The 18,405-nt window shown below is 40.2% G+C and overlaps 1 protein-coding gene across 1 annotated transcript in view; it reads right to left on the bottom strand.

Moving 5' to 3' along the window:
* Positions 1-810: 810 nt before the first annotated feature.
* The window catches only part of Cdk6 (cyclin dependent kinase 6), a 207,078-nt gene continuing 189,483 nt past the window's right edge, over positions 811-18,405 (bottom strand). Inside the window, exons 5-7 of the mRNA XM_074064745.1 lie at positions 16,762-16,812; positions 12,876-13,011; positions 811-10,075 (exon numbers count right to left, since the gene is read on the bottom strand). Coding sequence (XP_073920846.1) covers positions 9,929-10,075; positions 12,876-13,011; positions 16,762-16,812 — 334 coding nt within the window. The 3' untranslated portion in view covers positions 811-9,928. The remainder of the gene's footprint in view (positions 10,076-12,875; positions 13,012-16,761; positions 16,813-18,405) is intronic.

Here is an 18,405-nt window from a genome sequence, read left to right as displayed (position 1 = left end):
TTAGCACAGTCAACTAATAATGGCTCAATAAGTATTTGTTGAATGAACTGTAAGTTCAGTGGTTGCTATTTACTTTTCTAAACATTGGAAACTTGAATCTCTTCAAATAAAGGTTTAAAACATTCTACTAACATATGTTACTCTAATTATATTCATTTTATATTAAAGTAAAAACAGTTAGTAGTGATTCACCCCCAAAAAAAGCAGTTTAAAATTGCTGTTTTTATTTGCTACCAATGTTTTTATTGTAAGAAATACAAAAGGTAAGACAAATGTACAAACCATTTTTGATTCAATCGATTTAGCTTGTGCATATGTGAACACAATGGACAGTGACATTTCAACAGCAATTTTGAAAAAAAAATTAATTCCATTGTCTGACAATAAATACCTAAATTTGCATTCTAGCACCCAGTAAGACATCCAGTTTCCAAAGGATGATTGATCTGTAACCCTCTGAATTTTCTGAACTGTTACCTTGGCTATTGCAACAGAATCACCACTGTGGTTGTCCCTCTTCAAGTGTCTTAGCATAAGATGCCTGCAGGAATGGCTGGCTCCCTCTGACTTCAGAAACCCCAGGTCCTAAATCATACCTCACTTGAGCTGCTTTGAAAAACACATTTCTTGTGATGGGGTATTTATTGGAAGTTGTGTGATGGTCCTTAGATGACATATTTTATATGATATGAACACTTATTTTTCTATTCTCCTCTTCAAGTGGGAAGGGTTTAGAGGATCTGACCAGTATTTTCATCTGCCTCAAAAGAAGGGAACCAGAGCACTCAACTCAGGACATGCTGAAGAGGGTTACCTTATAGATAATCAATGATAATCGATCTTTCTTTCTTTCTTTCTTTTTTCTTTCCTGTTCTTTTTTCTTTTTGCCTCAGTAGGGCTGTGTAGAATGGGGGATAGTCACTGGAGTGACATGGTCCACTCAGCCCTTCCCATTCTGTTGCTCTTTGTACTCAAGGTCATTTTTCTTTGAGGGCTAATAAGCTGGACAGGTAGGAAGGTCCCTGCTTTCAGAGAGGCTGTGCTATGCCTACTATTGAGTAGAGCATGGCCAGTGTGGTAACTCTCAATCTTGTGTGCAGAGAAAAGAAAAGAAGCAACATCTTAACACCAAGTCATCCACCAACATTTTCCTAAGACTGTGTTCCAAGCAGTGATCTTCCACACTCCTTCTTTGACCTGCTGAACCCAAAGCACCAAAACAGCGCATTCTGTAGCAACATGAGCAAACGGAATGAGTAATTATGCACCTTGAGGGAACATGCACCCTGATGTCTGTCTATACCCTGATATTAAAATAGCAGAATGAGTTTCAAGTATGAAGAAATACAGTAAAAGTATGGCCAGTAGACGGATAGAAAACAGCAGCCTGGAATGTGGTTTGCATTCTTGATTAGTTTTTCTCCTGGTACCACAGCCAAAAACTGAATTCTCTGCAAAATGACTTGGTTTAGACCTCAAGATGCATACAAAGATGCTAGGGGGCATTTCTCAATGACATCACGAGAACATTCTATACCTGGCATGAGCAACCATCTCTGGGTGACCATGGCCACCCAAAGGTCAAGTTGGGGTGGTGGCCAGGCCTAAGTAGGAACACTCTGATGCCTAAAATATTGCTCATCATGTCTTTGATGCCCAAAAAATCAGCAGAGGAAGATGGAGAGCACCAGATTGATAGGTCTGGGTGGTGGCAGGGAGCACCTTATTGGAAGGGAAGAAGCAATGCAAAGTATGGGATGTATGGTGTGGGAACACTGGTCGTCCTGGGTGGGTACACACAGCCTAGACAAGCATCTGATGTGCACAGTCTCTACAGTTCTAGAACTGTGATTTCAAACACAGAAACCAACAAGTCGAATGTCCAAATTAAGTGTGTTTACTTTTAAGATATTTTCTATTATAAGAATAAGTCAGACAAAAAGAAGCTGACAAGTGTATACAGCCTTGCTGACACCTAGAAGAAAGAATATTTTAAGTAGGCCCTATGAGAATGCAGAAACACTAATACATTTTGCAGTGAAAATGTACTACACATCTCAGACATGATAATCCTATAAAACTCTCTGGCTCTGCTTTGCACTCTACGGGAACTCATATTGTGCTTTTCTTAACACACACTTCTCTTCTACACCAAACACTTGCCCTTTAACCTTCAGATCAAACTGAAAATACAAGAAATGCAACCACTTTTCCAGGTGTTGGGAATTTTGGCTGTTAACATCCCTTTTTTGACGACTATACTTGCAATCCTTGCCTTTTACTATACATAGCTAAGCTGACTGAAGCCTGGAAACTTAGACTTCTCCATCTGACATGCTCTGGAAGCCTGCTTTGCTCTTCACAGGACTACCTGTTCCCACTGCTTCACAGGACACCTAGGAGGGCACTAGCCTACTTGGAGAAGCTTCTTCACAGGGCCAGGCAAGAGGCACCGCCCAGATGCCTGTCTGTGCCTAGCATCTACTTCACTGGTCACCTGGCCCAAATCCTAAATTAAGACAGCTTCTAAAATGCTTTTCTACTTTTAGCTTTCATTTTGGTGTAATTTCACACTATACTCTATGCATATTTGACTAAAGCGACAACTACAAAGTCCTTTGCTTTAATCCCTTTACATAATAAGACACAAGACACCAAACGTTCTACATCTATAGACTTAAATATATGAGTCATGTTAAAAATGCATGCAGCTTATTTGGGGGCTTAGTCTAATTCTTATTTTCTTAGCTCCATCAAGACCATGATAATGAAAGTTAAATGCAAGTCCTAACACTTTCTGCCTTCAGTTGTATTTTCACAGAACTAGTGTGATTCAGAAATAAATAACATATATAATAATAGAAATAATTTATGCAAATGTAGAACTTGCAAAAAATTCCCCACTTGCTAAGTGCTGTTTCTAGGATGCTATTAATTCCATGTGCTAACACATTTATTACTGATCATGGGAAAATAACAAATAAAAAGTGAGGAACTATAATATCTATGTGTATATTGTTGCAAACAGAAGGTTAGAGTGAAAAGATAGTTGATGCTTGGGGATTCAAGAAATGTATTACAGCTGGAATCTATTTTAATTATTCAGACTTCCAGGTCAAACTGAGTTGCTGGTGACCACGGAAGTATTGCAAGCTAATACACGTTAATGAATTTAATAACACTTAAGATAGAAAATTTCAAGTAAGGGCACAGGGTAGCTACAGAACTTTAACTAAAGCACATCAGTGGAATCTGGGTAGAAACCACAAAGAATTAGGAACTATGCAATTGCGTGGCTCTGTTTGATCAGTGCCAGTCATAGTTCTTGGCAGTCAATATGCTATGAGCTCCCCTTAAGAAATCCTACATTTAACAAACCAACTCCTAAAATAGAGAAGGGGGCCAATTTGTGCGAGCAAACAATTCACACAAAAGATTCCTCTAAATGAGAAAATCCTGTAATTTGCTTACATACCTCTAATTCCCTGACAAAGAAGCAATTGGAACTAAAAAATTAGCTTTTGCCAACTGAAGATGAAACAGAAAACAATTAAAAAAAACGTTTCCAAGAATCTTTTGCCATCATATATGCATAAATAAAAAAATAAAATCTTTCCTGTAATTATACATCTTCCCTTAAAATAAAAAATAGCTGAGCTTAGAGCTGGAGATGGCCGGCAGAGCTGGCACAGCGCAGCGCCCGCCGCATCTCGATATACCTGAACGTGGACTTGTGTTGTACTTACTGATGCGCAAAGCGCATCGTTTGTTTCTAGGGTCCTCCACTTCCCAGGACCGCACGGTTGCCGGGGAGACAGCAGCAGGGCTCCTCCTCCCCCGACGGAAGCCACGCCCCTACCACTCTACCGCCGGGGGCGGGGCTACGCGACCACGCCCCCGAGGACTGCCAGGTGTGCAGGACGACCCAGGAGTCTACCCCGTGGGAGGAGGGGGTGGAGACTAGTGTGTGTGGCATCATCGGATTCAGTGTGAATTACTGGGACTTGCCTGCATGCCACTCTGGGGTAGTCAAGCAAGGCCAGTGTCTGCCACTCTTGTGTTGTGCTGCACAAACTCTCGAAAAATACTGTAAATTTCATTCCTCCTAAATTCCGCCAATCATTGGGGGAGGGAGGAATGGGTCTGTGAGCAAAAATGTGAACTAAGAAAATATGTAGCAGAAAATTGTCAAAAGGCTTAAGAACTGGAGAAACCAAAGGTTTACATACTTTCCTAATTTCTCATGTTCATATATTTAAGACAAAATTTAAGAACTAGAATTTCTTATGAATTGACATTTTCATTTATACAAATATAAAAAAGGCCAGGTCTTTTAGGGTTCTTTCAATACAGTAATTTAGAAGTTTTGTCGATTTAATTACTGATGTAATACTTATTTTGCTCACCTGATTTTTAAACTGGGATTTAAAAAGTGAATCAGTGTCAAAAGCCCACCATGGTAAGGAGTGTGAAAGCAGACAAGAGGTGTGGGTGCTCTGACTCTGGTCATACTCCTAACAAAACTATCTCGTTCATAGATGAGGGTTGCCTTTTTAGTTTATATGCCTGCATATACTAGAAAACTGAAGTAATTAGGTACCTCCAAAATGTCTCCTGAACACAGTAGGCTTTCTTGTGATCAAAATGGGTGTATAAACCACTCTCAAGCATAATTTATTTACAGATAGCCATTCAAAACCTAGCTAACAAGTAAACTAAGTTGCAGGACATCATGAATACTACAAACTATTCTGAGAAACAAGTGCCAGGCAAGAGCTGAAGATGTGCAGGAAAACAAAGGTAGACGTCTTTATAAGCACCTCTTTAGGCTTGGTTAGATTTGTGGTTTTACTCTGAAAGCGCCACCTTGTGGAATATACTGGAATAGAATAAAAAAGCCCAGCTCTTAGGACTGAATTTGAAAACAGAAATTTGCAAGAGAACTACCTGACATATTAAGTTTAAATTGCTGTAATAGTATTTCAGTAGATAGTTGGAAAAAAAAAAGCCTGTATTTATTTTCAGGTGGCCCTTGTTTTCTTCTTGAAGGCCAGAGAACCATGGAAATGTAAATATCCTAACAGAAAGTCCATTCACTAATCTAAACTAATTTCCCTAAATGCTACTAGAAAACACATCTTGAAAAGGCAATTGGCACCTCATTAAAACAAAAAACTGATTTGAGAAAACCATTTAAAAATTGGCGTCTGGGGTTTTTCTAAAAAAAAAAAAAAAGGACAAGTAAGTTACAAATGCTTGAGATACACATATCAAAATTGGGTTGAAACTGTATGATATAAAAGGAAGCAAGTAAGAAGTGAAGATGCTACTTTCTCAAGCATCTGAGGAAAAACCACTATAATTATCCTAGGATTTACATTGCTTGTCAGGCTTTGGTAACCTGGAGTTTTTCCATTGTGGAGAATTAACATATGAATACCTTCCTAATTATATACCTGAATACAGTTAATGCAAAAGAATTTTGGGGTAAGGCTTATACTTTTTCAAAGTTCACCTGTCATAGGAAACAAATGCCTTTTAAAAACTTTTTTTTCTGGCAGTACTAGGTAGGGTTTGAACTCAGGGATTCATGCACCTTGCAAGGCAGGTGCTCTAGCACTTAAGCCACACCTCTAGCCCTTTTTTGCTTCAGTTATTTTTTTAGGTAGGGTCTCATGTTTTCACCTGGGGGCTGGCCGCCTGGATCCTCCTGATCATCTCCCTTCTAGCTGGGATTACAGGTATGAGCCACTGTGCTCAGCCTTAAAAACTAATATTTATACTTGACTACAGTAGACACATGTAATAAGTATAGCTTCAGGTGGCTACATTTCCCATGAAATGAGGAAGGAATACAAGTTTGCTCAGCTGAACCTCTGAAATGATAATCTGTGCTTGGGATGCCTTATATATAAAATTTGCTTTTGAACAAGTCCATAGTTACCAGGTGACTTTAATATAAATTCTCACAATATATTTAATGATAAAAATATATCCTTCAAAATATATGTAACTTTGAAACTACCATTTGAGTATCTTCATTTTCTCCAGAATTTTCTGTCCATTCTCCACTGTTTTATAAATAATTTTTAAAGATTTAGAAATCATACAGTATCTTTATTTTTGTGTCACAAAGTAAAACAGCATTCTCTTGAATTCTATCAATAGTACTAACACAGTTAAGTAATTATGATGGTATATTAACTTTTAACATCATTCTTTCCTAGACCTAACTATGCAACAAAGTGTGCTTTTGGAAAATAAAATGTGAGACACTCATGTGCTTATCATAAAAATAGTCAAGTTGTCACTTAAAAGAAAAGAAATTCTTTGGACAGAAGAATTTTAGTATATTTATGATATTAGGAAGTTTACATGATTTAATTTCCATATTGGAATAACTGCCATTACTGACTTTAATAGGCACCACTTTTAAGAGAAGCAGCTATTGTTATTTAAAAATCAATTTAAATACATAATTTAATGTTCAAAACGTTTGCTACTGTTGGTTTTCTCAGCACAATGGATATACCACATTCTAGAGTTAAACAATATGTTTTTCTATTAAAAGCAACATGCTTTAAGATAGCAATATCCTGTGCATTCTGAAATTTTCATTTTTTCTTAAAATTAACATGCTGAGATTCTATTCTTAGGTGAATAATCTTGAGCAATTTTTAGTAAGTCACCTGGGGCTAAATGGAAAGTCTGCCATTCACAGTGTGTGCTTCCTGAGAGAAAGTTGTGAGAATACAGGGGGCTGAAATGGCCCAGAGCTAATCCAGACAGATTCTTTGCTCTTGAGTGCCCACATCTTCAAAGAGGACGAAGTGGGAGGCTCCAACCCACTGGGTCCTTTACAAGCTCTCAGAAACAGTGTTTTTAGTTAGGTCATCACTACTCTTTACCATGTCGATAGCTTATGCTGACTCAATGGACAGGTTTCTTTATCTCGTTATGCAGAGGCTGCTCCAATTTCACCCTGCACAGCAGCAACCCCAGTGCCAGTGTCTGGGCTGCCAGAACCAAACCCCCAACAGAAGCTGTCAGGTACATTCTCATACTGGTCCTAGATGTCTTCAAATCTGCCGGGGCACTTTAGTCGTTATAAGCTGCTTCCGACAGAACCTGGGGCAGCGGACCTTTTCAGTTAACCACTGTTTAGCTTCTGACAAAGATCTTTGAATCCATCTGGCACTGAAGAATATGCCGTGTTCACTAAGTTCTCATTCTACCATATGCTTCTATATGCTGTGTGCTACTAAGGGCTTAGATGGCAAGGCCAGGTGATCTGGATGTCAGAAGTGGGGAGCCTGGGTGGAAGGACATACATCCAGAAAGCAATTGCTCAAGCATAACTACCACAAGGATGAAGAACCAGGGAGAGACTTGCCAAGTTCAGAGCGGCTTCGATGGACCTGCCTTCTGCACCAAAGGATAATGTGCCACGTATCTAATGCCAGTATGTTTGTGCTTACATTTTCCTTTTTAAACACTACTTAGGAATAAGCCCAAAGCAGATGACAGAAATAAAAACTGAGCTCTCTACTTGTATAAAATTCTAAAGAATGCTAAATTCCAGTTTAGAACAGCTGCATTTTTCTTGAGTGAAGTTATGAAAATACTTTTGCAAAAGCAAAAATCCTCAAAGTTATGTTCACTTTGCCACATGGATGCTAATCAAAAAAGTCATGATAAATCAGTGCAGTGAGTTTTAAAATTCTATTTCTAGGCCCCGGCAAAAGAGTCTTTGTACTTGTAATCTTGATCAAAGGAAAGGCAGAGCTCATTTTCCCGGAGAGACTCTGCATGTACCTTGCCCTGGACGCTCTGGATTCATTCTGTCTCCAGCATTTACAATGCTGACAACACATTACCAATCCTGCCACAGTGAAGAAGAACAAGACATTTTGATGGTCCATCTTCACTTTTTATCTTGCTTTAGAAAAAAAATCCCTGTCCCACAAGCTACTGAATTAGAACAATGTGAAGCAATGTACATACCAAAGAGAATGGTTCCCAACCTCAGAAGTCCTCAAGGTGAGACATCTAACATTTCTCTATTTTAGATAGTCATATGCAATATGAAGCTGTGAGTAACTCCGGAGGGCCTGACAATGCATAAACATCATCTGAAACATTTTCTACTGAGTGAAGCAACAGCTATTCTTTGGAAGTCCTAAAGCTAAACATGATCTAGCTTTTTCCTATATGCACTCAAAACACGATTCAGAAAGCACAGGCAGCTGAACTTCCCAAAGGATACCTTCTGTGTCTTCTGGTGACTAGTGTCAGCTCAGCACTAAACTAAATATAAGGCAGAGGTGGTAGGAATATAAAGACAGCAAGAGATGAAGTGTAGCTGCTACAATGCCCAGGCCAGGCTGGCTCTGCAGAGGGCAGGAGTGAGCACAACAAGGCACAAGAAACAAGCTCAGCATAGTGGATGGAGAAAAAAAAAGATCATTTTAGAGAGTAAAGAGGTATCTCTAAAAAAGAGCTTGAAGACATTCCCTCAGATACTACACTAACAATATAGTCTGCAAAAATGTAAAACACTAAGTAACAGTTTCTAGTGATCCACTAAGTGTTGGTGACAGAGCAGGACAAGTAGCCTACTCATTGCCTAGGTAACATCTGTGACTGCAGGTAGGAGGATTACACATGAAGAGTCAAACAGGGTTGCAGAAATGGAACTAAAAACTGTAACAGGAAACTGCACATTTATGAAAAGCTCATTGAAAGAAAGTAAGCAAGCAGGCAGTGCAAGGAACAGCTTCGACAACCTGGTATTAGTTATATAACGGTAGCAGTATATACTAGGGGTGGTGAGAGATGGATGAGGTGGACACTTTGCAAACAAGGCAGAACACAGCAGTGCTTCATAGGAAGTACAGTGTAATAGGTGAAAATTTAAATGGCATTACTGTCCCCAGACAGAGAACTACTCTCCAAATCCAAACAGGAAAGTTTCCGACCAATTCCTAAAAATAAAACAGAAAACAAAGTAACAACAACAACAACAAAAAACAAAAAAGAAAATAATGAAATTTCAACCCAGAAAATAAAAGCTTTCTCTACCTTTAAAAAAAAATCTACTTGAAGTATGTTCCCTAAATCTAAGGCAAGGAATAAAAAGCTTATAGGGTATTCTCCAAAAGAACAATAAAGTATGATACTAAATAGAAGGACTTACAAGGAGTAAATTCAGCTTTTCAAAGAGAAAATAGAATGCATGATTTAAAAAACAGGTCTCTTAAAAGATACGAGAACTTTTTTTTTCTTCCTTTTTGCTGTGTGCCTAAAACTTCATCTTTTATTGCTAGCAAAAGCTTTTGGCCAGAAAGAAATGCTAAGGACATAGGCTCAACTTTCTAATTTGAGAAGACCATTCTGGTGAGTCACCTTCAATGAACAAGCGCCTGTTATTTATCAGTCACGTTGAGTCTATAAAATTCAATTATTCTTGTCGTTTACAGAAAGTAACACTTTAAGAGATCACAGGACCTCCCTCACACATACTAACACACACACTCAAAAGTACCAAATCAGGCCCGTCAGCTGCAGAGCGATTACATCATAACTCAGCTGTGCCTGGATCACCCACTCTACACTGGCAGCATTCAAGGTTAGAATGAAATGGCAGCACAATGGTCAGCAGCTTCTCTTCTTCTGGAATTTTTCCAGGTTCTTGAAACAGACAGACAAACAGACAAACGAATGAACATAAAGCTGCAATCACTCTTGCATTGATTTCAAAACAGTAAACTAGGTGGTTTCCTTGGAGAAGCAGAGCCCATCCAGTAGAAGGCAGCTGGAAGGCCTCCAGATAGCCATTCTCAACAGGTCTGCAGGGCTTGCTCAAGGGGGACCCATCAGCCACCAAGGGTGTTCTCCAGAAGATCAGCTCAAGGCAGCCGTGGGGACCTCAGGCTGTGTTCAGCTCTGAGGTATTCTGGCTGGGTGGCAGGTGGGAATCCAGGTTTTCCTTGCACCTCTCCAGGTCTTGGAAGTATGGGTGAGACAGGGCACTGTAGGCAGATATTCTTTTGGCTGGATTAAATGTCAAGCACTTCTGCAATAAAGAAAGAAAATAACTGATACAAAACATGCCAATGCAAATAATGTGCCTGCTCACATAGCTACCCATATATTCACTACTGTGTACTAAGTGTATCTATGATGAAGATGAATTTTTATGTCAAGAGACACTAAATAATATCTAGACAGTCCTCATCTTATGTATGTCCAGAAGGCATGAACTTCCCCTCAGGAACAAGAAACATCTTTTTTGGTGTCCATAGACTGTTACCTATCCAAGATTTCTCTCCAAGCCACTTCAGGTCACTTAAAGAAAGTTAACATTATATTTGCAATAATGTGTATAATTTCACTTAGATATCAATTTTTCTAGTGCTAGCAAACTTTGTGCTACAGTCGGAGACTTGACTCTAACTCCTTGCCCTGCCTCAAGACTTCTCAATGAGCAGGAAATAGAGAGGGTACCCTGCTGAGGTACAGAGGCTGATTACAGAATGGGAGTGCCCAGTGTCGAGGGTAATTCAGGTCTAAAACCTAGGAGGCCTGTACAACCCCAGCCATACACCTTGCTCTAGGGCTGCCCCACCCAGAGGAAGGGATGCTTCCTGCTTCCTTTGAATTCACAGGAAGGTGCCACATGGACTGGCAACAGCTCTCCAATGAGCCCATCACATTCGTGTCAAGTCTTGGAAGTCTATTGCAGGTTGACACTCAAGCAGAGGGACACTGTGGCAAATAAGCTGGTCCCTGCACTTTAGGGAGTGCCGGTCTTCGTCAAGTGGTTGGGTCAGTCTGACTGGGCTACTGGGGTAGAAGGTGAAGGAGGAAGAGGTGACTCTTTGGAAGAGCAGCAATCTCCATCCCCAAACTGTCAAGTATGTCCCTAACTTCAGTCCTATTTGCCCTGTGAAGGTACTCTTATTCCTCAACTAGCCCTCCTCTCCCTCCACCAACAACTCTTGCAAGCGCTGCCATACAATGAGTGCTACCACCCTGCCCCACTGCTGACGAAGCTCACAGGCAGCAGAGCAGCTCTTGAAGCTGAGGCCTCTAGCAATGTAGTACCTATTGCATTTCAGCCTCTCTGAAACGTCTGTGAATCTGAGTCCTCTGCATAACCTAAAGACTTAACATTGTTATGGTTATGCAGCCCCCTTCCCTCAGTCTGCATTCCTGCTCACAGTCCTCACCAGGTTCTGCCTGGTGAGGGACCCTGCTAAAATTCTGTTGAAAGCTACTGGCCTAGAAAGGTGCATACCAATAGAAAATTTCATGTATAATCCCAAGGGAATTCTTGGGTGCCTGAAATCTATAGATGCTAGTCTCCCTGTTGGATCTTCTAAAAATCAAATAGCTGAAGGGCAAGCAGGGAAACAGCTTCTTTGTAGAATGGTTGCAATGTCTCTGACAGTGATAAGCATCTTTAGGAAAGGTTTGCAACGGCCAAGTTCTCAAAGGACAGAAAAGCAGGGACAAAATTCTTGAGCCTCTCTTTCTACAATCCAAGAAGGAGAAAGTCAGGCAGCAGCAATAGAAAAGGAAGCAGCCATTTGAATCCCAGGACACAGGAAAGAGGAGCAAAGTGTGGTGGGAATATGTCCAGACAGAGACAGGTCCCTAGAGGATTATCTGCGAGGAAGCATGATTCCCTGCAGCTTAGAGCTGGCAGGAGGGTGGAGAGGAGAGTTCTTAGCCCCATGTGGGTGTGTGAGACCCTCAAGGGGAAGTCCTAAATACATTTGTCCTAGAGAAGTACAGTTAGAAAAAGGTGTTTAAAAGCTCAATCACTGCTCTACTTCAGGAACAACGTAGCTGCAATAAGAATTAACTAATAGGCCTTGTGTTATAATATTGCTTCTGTAAGAAAATTTTATTTGTTAAATAACTGACTTAAAAAAATCAGTTTTTAGAATCATAACTTAGTTAAACTGAGTTGAGTACTGTGGTAGGCTGGATAATTTTTTTTTTTTTTAGCACATAATAGCACATATTCTATCTCTTCTCTCCCTTTCCTCCATGGGAGGAACATTCTTTCCTCCATTCAACTTGGCTTTGTACTTTGCCTCGGCCTTGTCAGGGGTACCATATGTTTCTGCCTGTTCTTCTGGGAGCATCTACCTGTGGTGGTGAGAAAACATGTCCCAGGGTGGTGCTGCCTCTCTGGACTGGGTGGCAGAATATGACACACAGAGAAGATCTACGTTTGACCCACAGGTTGAAACAGATATCAAAGGCTCTTAATTCAGGAGGTAAAGAACATCTTCATTATTCACTGTCAACAAGACCACCCCAATAGGTACTCTGTTCTGTACCTACTGTTCTGGTTCCCAAATGCAGGAAATTACGTACAAAGGCATGCATTATGAGTTTGAGTCTCAGAACACAGAAGTCTTTATTTTTGGTGAAGTATTTTATATGTGCATGACACATTAAATACTTACTAAATTGGTAACTAGAAGAAGTATTGCTATTTGGTTCCTTTGGAAAAACATCTTTGCAAAGATGTGACTATTCAACATTAAAATGACAAACAAGTTGCTTCAAGTAGCTTGAAACTGTAAATAAGGAAACATAATATTTACTTCAAAAGCATATGTCCAAGCAAATCTCAAGTCTTCTAAGACTGTGTTCAAATACATATTCAAAAATGGTGCATTTAAAGAGTGGGGATCAGAAAGACATTCCAGAATCAAAAGACACCAGACCATGGAGAGCCTACAGCTTCCTGCCCCACATGGCTGTGGCTTGTGATGCACCATAACCACAGCTGAACTGATATTTGTGTGCAGCACAGACTGGATAGGATCAGTAGACTCTGTACCACATGAACTTACCAGAAGTAGGTCTTTGCCTAGTTCATCAATATCTGTTACAAACTTCTCAATGGGTTGGGCAGATTTGGAATGAAATGCCTGCCTGGGAAGGGCAACATCTCTAGGCCAGTCCTCTTCTCCTGGGAGTCCAATTACACTACAAAGGAACCACACGTGAATGTGAGTACTGGCTGCTATGCAAAGTGTTTTCCACCAAATTCCAGAGAAAGCAAGATCTGGGGGGTAGGCATTTGAGGATAGGAAGCCCCAAGAGAACTTCACCTTCTGACTTGGATCTCTCATTTATCTCTACCCTTGTGAAATATGGTAGTCATGGGGTCAAAGGTAATCTCACAGCACTGTAAAATTCATTAGCAGGAGATAAGAGATCACTCTGGAAGTAGATACTAGATGTAAGATGATGTAGAAATGGAACATATATTACCAGATGTGAGCCCCAACATACTGACAAAGCAGAACTGACTACACTGAAAGGAGACCCACCTGGGCATATATATTTTCCTTTATGTGCAAGAGTGCTTTAACTTTTTGGGTTCTGATAGAAACCCTCAGTGAGGACAAGCTCATGATGTTCATCCAACATGACTTATTAACACATCAATTTGGTTCAACTTTTGGTTAAAGAGTAATTCCCATCAGGTGCAGTGGCTCACACCTGTCATCAGCAACAGGGGAAGCATAAAAAGAAGGCTCATGGACCAGACTAGCCCTGGAAAAAATGCAAGCTCCTATCTGAAAAATAACTAAAGCAAAAAGGGCTAGGGTGTGGCTTGAGTGGTAGAGAGCCTACCTAACAACAAGTGCAAGGTCCTGGATTTAAGCCCCAGAACAGCCAAAGACACTTTGAAACTTTCTTTCATTCCTTTTTAGCTTCCTTTAACATCAATATTTGAATACCACACCAGTCACCCAGAAGTTGATAATAATAATGAGTTATAGAAATAATCTGAAATCTTATTATTAGCAACTTTTTGTTTGGTATGGTTTTTGAGACAGAGTTCTTGCTATGCGGCCCAGGCTGGCTTTGGGCCATGACCCCTAGCCCCTTCCTCAGCCTCCTGAGTATTATTAGCAGGTATGAATATATCTATATTGTGTTAAAATCTTACAAACATGGCAGCTAGGAGCCAAATGCCTTCAGAGAAACAGCACGACTCTTACATATGTATGGTATATAATTACATATGTAACTATATATAACTGTTATATATAAAGTTTATATGTATAACTTTAAGTCTATCACTTCCTCTGATTCCTGTAAAGACCTCCTAGACACATAGGTCAGGTGTATTATTTCCATTTTATAGATGGGGAAGCTGAGAATGAGGAATGAGAAGATGACTGCCAAGTCACACATAGCAAGTTCAGTCACGAGGCTCAGGGTGAACCAGTTCTCCTTGTTTCAAATTCAATGTTTCATTTCCATTTAACTCTGACACTGCTCTTAAAAATGCTCTAAAATGTCACAGGCTAAAAGCATTGTTTCACTTTCAAAGTACTTGCTGTTCCTTTGAAGTACAAATATTCCCAATGTTTGCCTCTTTAAGAGTAGGTGAATGTGGCTTTCCTTTAAGAAAAATGCAGTTCTCTGTCCTGTGTGAACTTCTATGGTCCATAGGTGAGCATTGTGAAATTCTGATAGATTCATTAAAAAGTGCTTGCATCACATTCCACTCCTTGGACAGCTGAATGTAAGCCTTAAAAGCTGACATTTATACTGGAAAGACTGACAGGGCACACAATCTATAAATGGTCATAATGGCAGGGACAGAAATAATTTTTCAAGTATGTTAGCAGTGACACTAGGGTGCAGCATTGTCCCTTTTCTCTGGCAAGGCAAAACATTTAGAGAAAATAAAACCTAAGTTCAATGAAGCAGTGCCAGAAACCAAGAAGTAAAATCTAAAGGCACAAAATATATAGGACTTGACAGCTTCTTTTCTGCAGGCCTCTGCCAAAGTGGAGCTGGCTTTCCATGGGAAGCCAGTCAAATGTGCTGGTCAGATGTTTCCCGCACTGTACTGCCCTGGCTGCACGCACTAAGGGGTACTGACGATGCTAACAGGGCTGCAGACTGCCCTGGAGGTGTACAGAAGCTCCAGGAGGTGTAAGGAGGGGAACCTGGTGACGGCCTGCAGCGCCAAGCAAGCAGATTTCAGTAAAGATTGTCTTTCCTTTCAACAGAGGGACACTGGAAGGTCTCACTTTCATAGTTCCCTGTTTAAGGTCTCATGCACACAAAGTATATTTAAGATATATTTTTCATGGGAAAGTATATTTTCATGGGAAAAACATGAGAGTTCAGCAGTGAATGGATCAAAGAGCTTGACATCTAGAAGCAGAAGTAACAGGAGGGCTTTGTATAGAATTTGTCCATCTTATGGGGTGCCCCAGACCTGGGAAGCCCCAGACCAAGAAAACAAATCAAACTATAACAAAAAACAGAACTCCAAAAAAGCAAAACTAACAAAACAACAACAACAAAAATGGAAAAGAAAAGGAAAGGAAAAAAACCCTCAATAGCAAAACCCCAAAACAAAACCAGCAAATGTTCTTTAGGCCTTGAAGCCAGCGGTTGCCTCAGCAGCAGCACTGGAAGTAACAGAATTCTGCTGAAGCTGCTTCTAGTCACCAAAAGAACAAAGTCAGATTCCACGTTTATTCTGCAGCCATGCTTGAATAGATAGTGCTAACTTGTAATTCTGTTTTCTGGGGGCACTTTTTTTTTTTTAACAGTCTTACAGACTTCAAATTTCATAAAAATCCCTATAAAATGTCACAGACATGACCAGTGGTCATGAATATTTTTAGTCAGAACTTCCACTTTCTTTCTACTCCATCCCAATTCTGATGGGGCTTGGCAAAAACGCAAATCCAGGAAGGATGCCTTACCGCATGCTTCAAGAGAAGAAATGCCCCAGTTACACTGCAGAGACATGAAAGCACACACATGTCTACATGCACAAACACGTAGCCATGAATGGAATTCTGTAAATCATCAAGAAGTTACGTACAAACAACTGGAACCAAAGAATTGGAGCCCAAGACAAGACTGATGGAGAACTTAAGTCAGTTTCATTTCTCATATGAAAAAGTGAAATAATCTCAGGATGGATTATAAACAACAATTGCTAACATTTTAAAAGCACTCACTATGTGCAGGCATTGTGTAAGCCCTACAACAGGGTGTTTTACATGACTTCCTCAAGTTTCCACAGTTATTTAGCCACAGATCTAGGAGGAGCACCTAAGATTCTAATCTCCTATTTTGGTGCTCCAAATAAAAAATAGGATTGTGAAGCATCTTATCCCTGGTCCAGGAAAATGAAATACAACCATGTGAAGCCAACATGGATAACCAAGGATGCTAGATGGGGGCAGGAATCCCCCTGGGCAAGGATGGTTACTTGGCTACCAACCACCCTATCTCTGGTGGGGGAGTGGTGGATTTGAAATGATCACAAGCTGACAAAACATCTTCATGAAAGAGCTGGAGCTCAGGGCTGGTGGAGTAGCTCAAGTGGCAGAGCATCTGCCTAGCAGGAATGAGGGCCCTGATTTCAAACCCCAGTACAGCCCAAAGCAAAAGAAAACAAAACAAAAAACAAGAGCTGGAGCTCAGCCAAGCGACGAAAGAATTGCAGCAAAAGAATCCACGCAGGCAACACAGTAGCTTCCACAGCAGAACAGTCAGGCCATACATCATGATGGACTCTGCATAAGACAGTAATTCTACCCTGTCCCCACTCACCACACAAATAATAACACTGCTGCAGCAGCTTGAGGTAAGAAAGACAAGAGATAAACATGTTACAAGAACGTCAGTGGAAAGTCATTACGAATGTTTCCTTGTACGGCCATTGATGTAAAATTAGTTATTACTTACTCCAAGATTTTTCCTAGCTGATCCACATCTGAACTTCCACGAAAAAGAGGCCTAAAAGAATAAAGATACATCTTTAAACAAGGAACTTCATGAAGTTACATTTCAATCACATTGGTCATTGTCATTGTTCCATAGGGAGCAAAATATTCTCTACGGGAGTGGAGGGAGCAAAGAATTATGACATCTTTCCTCTGTTCAATGAAGTCTTTCCTTCCATTTTACTTACAGTAATGATCTCTCCTGAGTACCTGGTGATAACTGATTCCCAGGTTTCATAATCACAGGTATCCCACTTGTAGACATTGTAACAACAATGCTACTCATTCATAGGCCCAGGTTTCAAAGTCTGACCTAACTTTGTGATAGGGTGAAACCCATCATGGTCCTAGTCTTACGTCATGGGCAGGTGTGACTGAGAAGCTCTTCTTGGTGAGAGACCACCATTCACACCACTCCTATCAGAGTGCTTCCTCATGGACCTCTCTTTTTTTTTTTTTTCTTTTCTTGGCAGTACTGAAGTTTGAACTCAAGGCCTCATGCAAACTAGGCAGGTGCACTACCACTGAAGCCACTCCACCAGCCCTGTTTTGTGTTGGGTAATTTTGAGAACTGTTTGCCTAGGTTGGCTTGTAACCTCAGTCCTCCTCAACTCGATGCCCTGAGTACCTAGGATTATATGCGTGAACCCCTAGCCCCTGGCTGGGCTTCTCTTGTTTGTCCTGAATTCTGCAGCAAGCTATCTGCTATCTATTTTCTTGATTATACCCTTTCCTTTTTCTCAGTACTATGATTGCTGACCATTACAACTTCAAAATCTTAATGCTGGGCTTCGGAGACAACTGTGTCCACATTTAAACACTCAGCATTCCTTGTCTACATTGAGCATTTAATTGTAATTAAACAAGCTCCATTTGACATTTGTGGTTCTTTTCCAAGTAGACCAAGTAACTCTTGGAGGGTGGGTACTTTTCTAGATTTTCCAGAACCCTTGCCCTCATTCTTTACCTTAACTGGTACACAATTATATTTTGTTTGATTTTGTATACCTATGGTGCAAAAACAAATCTTCTGTAACTCCTTGTTCAAGGAATGACATGAACAGTTATTTTTCAACACTAATGTATTTAAAAGTATTTGTAGCCTATTATCAGGAATCATATTTCTTTTTTATATTAGATTTATATTTATACATGTTAAATATCTTATGACCTGTTAAATATTTTCTATGCACAATAAATGTATTTGCTACATAGGTCAAATATGGGGAAGCCTGCAGGATCATAGCATTTCACTTAGAAGACACCTGAAAATTTCTCATACAACTAAACAGTATCTTAGAATTTGGTTGTATTTGCAAACAGGGACTTTAAAGAGGTGATTAAGCTAAAATAAGTCTGTTAGGGTGGGCCCTAACGCAATCTGACTAGTGTCCTCATACCAGGAAAAATCTGAGCACATAGAGAGACATCAGAGGTACACATGTACACAGAGAAATGCCCACACAATGGAAAGGAGGAGAGGCCTCAGAAGGAACCAAACCTGCTGACACCTTGATTTTGGGCTTCAAGCCTGCAGCAGCAGGAGAAAAAAAAAATTCTGTGGTTCAAGCTACTCAGTCTAGTATTTTGCTGTGGCAGCTCCCTC

This window comes from Castor canadensis, chromosome 2, assembly GCF_047511655.1.
Source record: "Castor canadensis chromosome 2, mCasCan1.hap1v2, whole genome shotgun sequence".
Lineage (NCBI taxonomy): Eukaryota > Metazoa > Chordata > Mammalia > Rodentia > Castoridae > Castor > Castor canadensis.
This window is presented reverse-complemented; position numbering and strand designations above follow the sequence as displayed.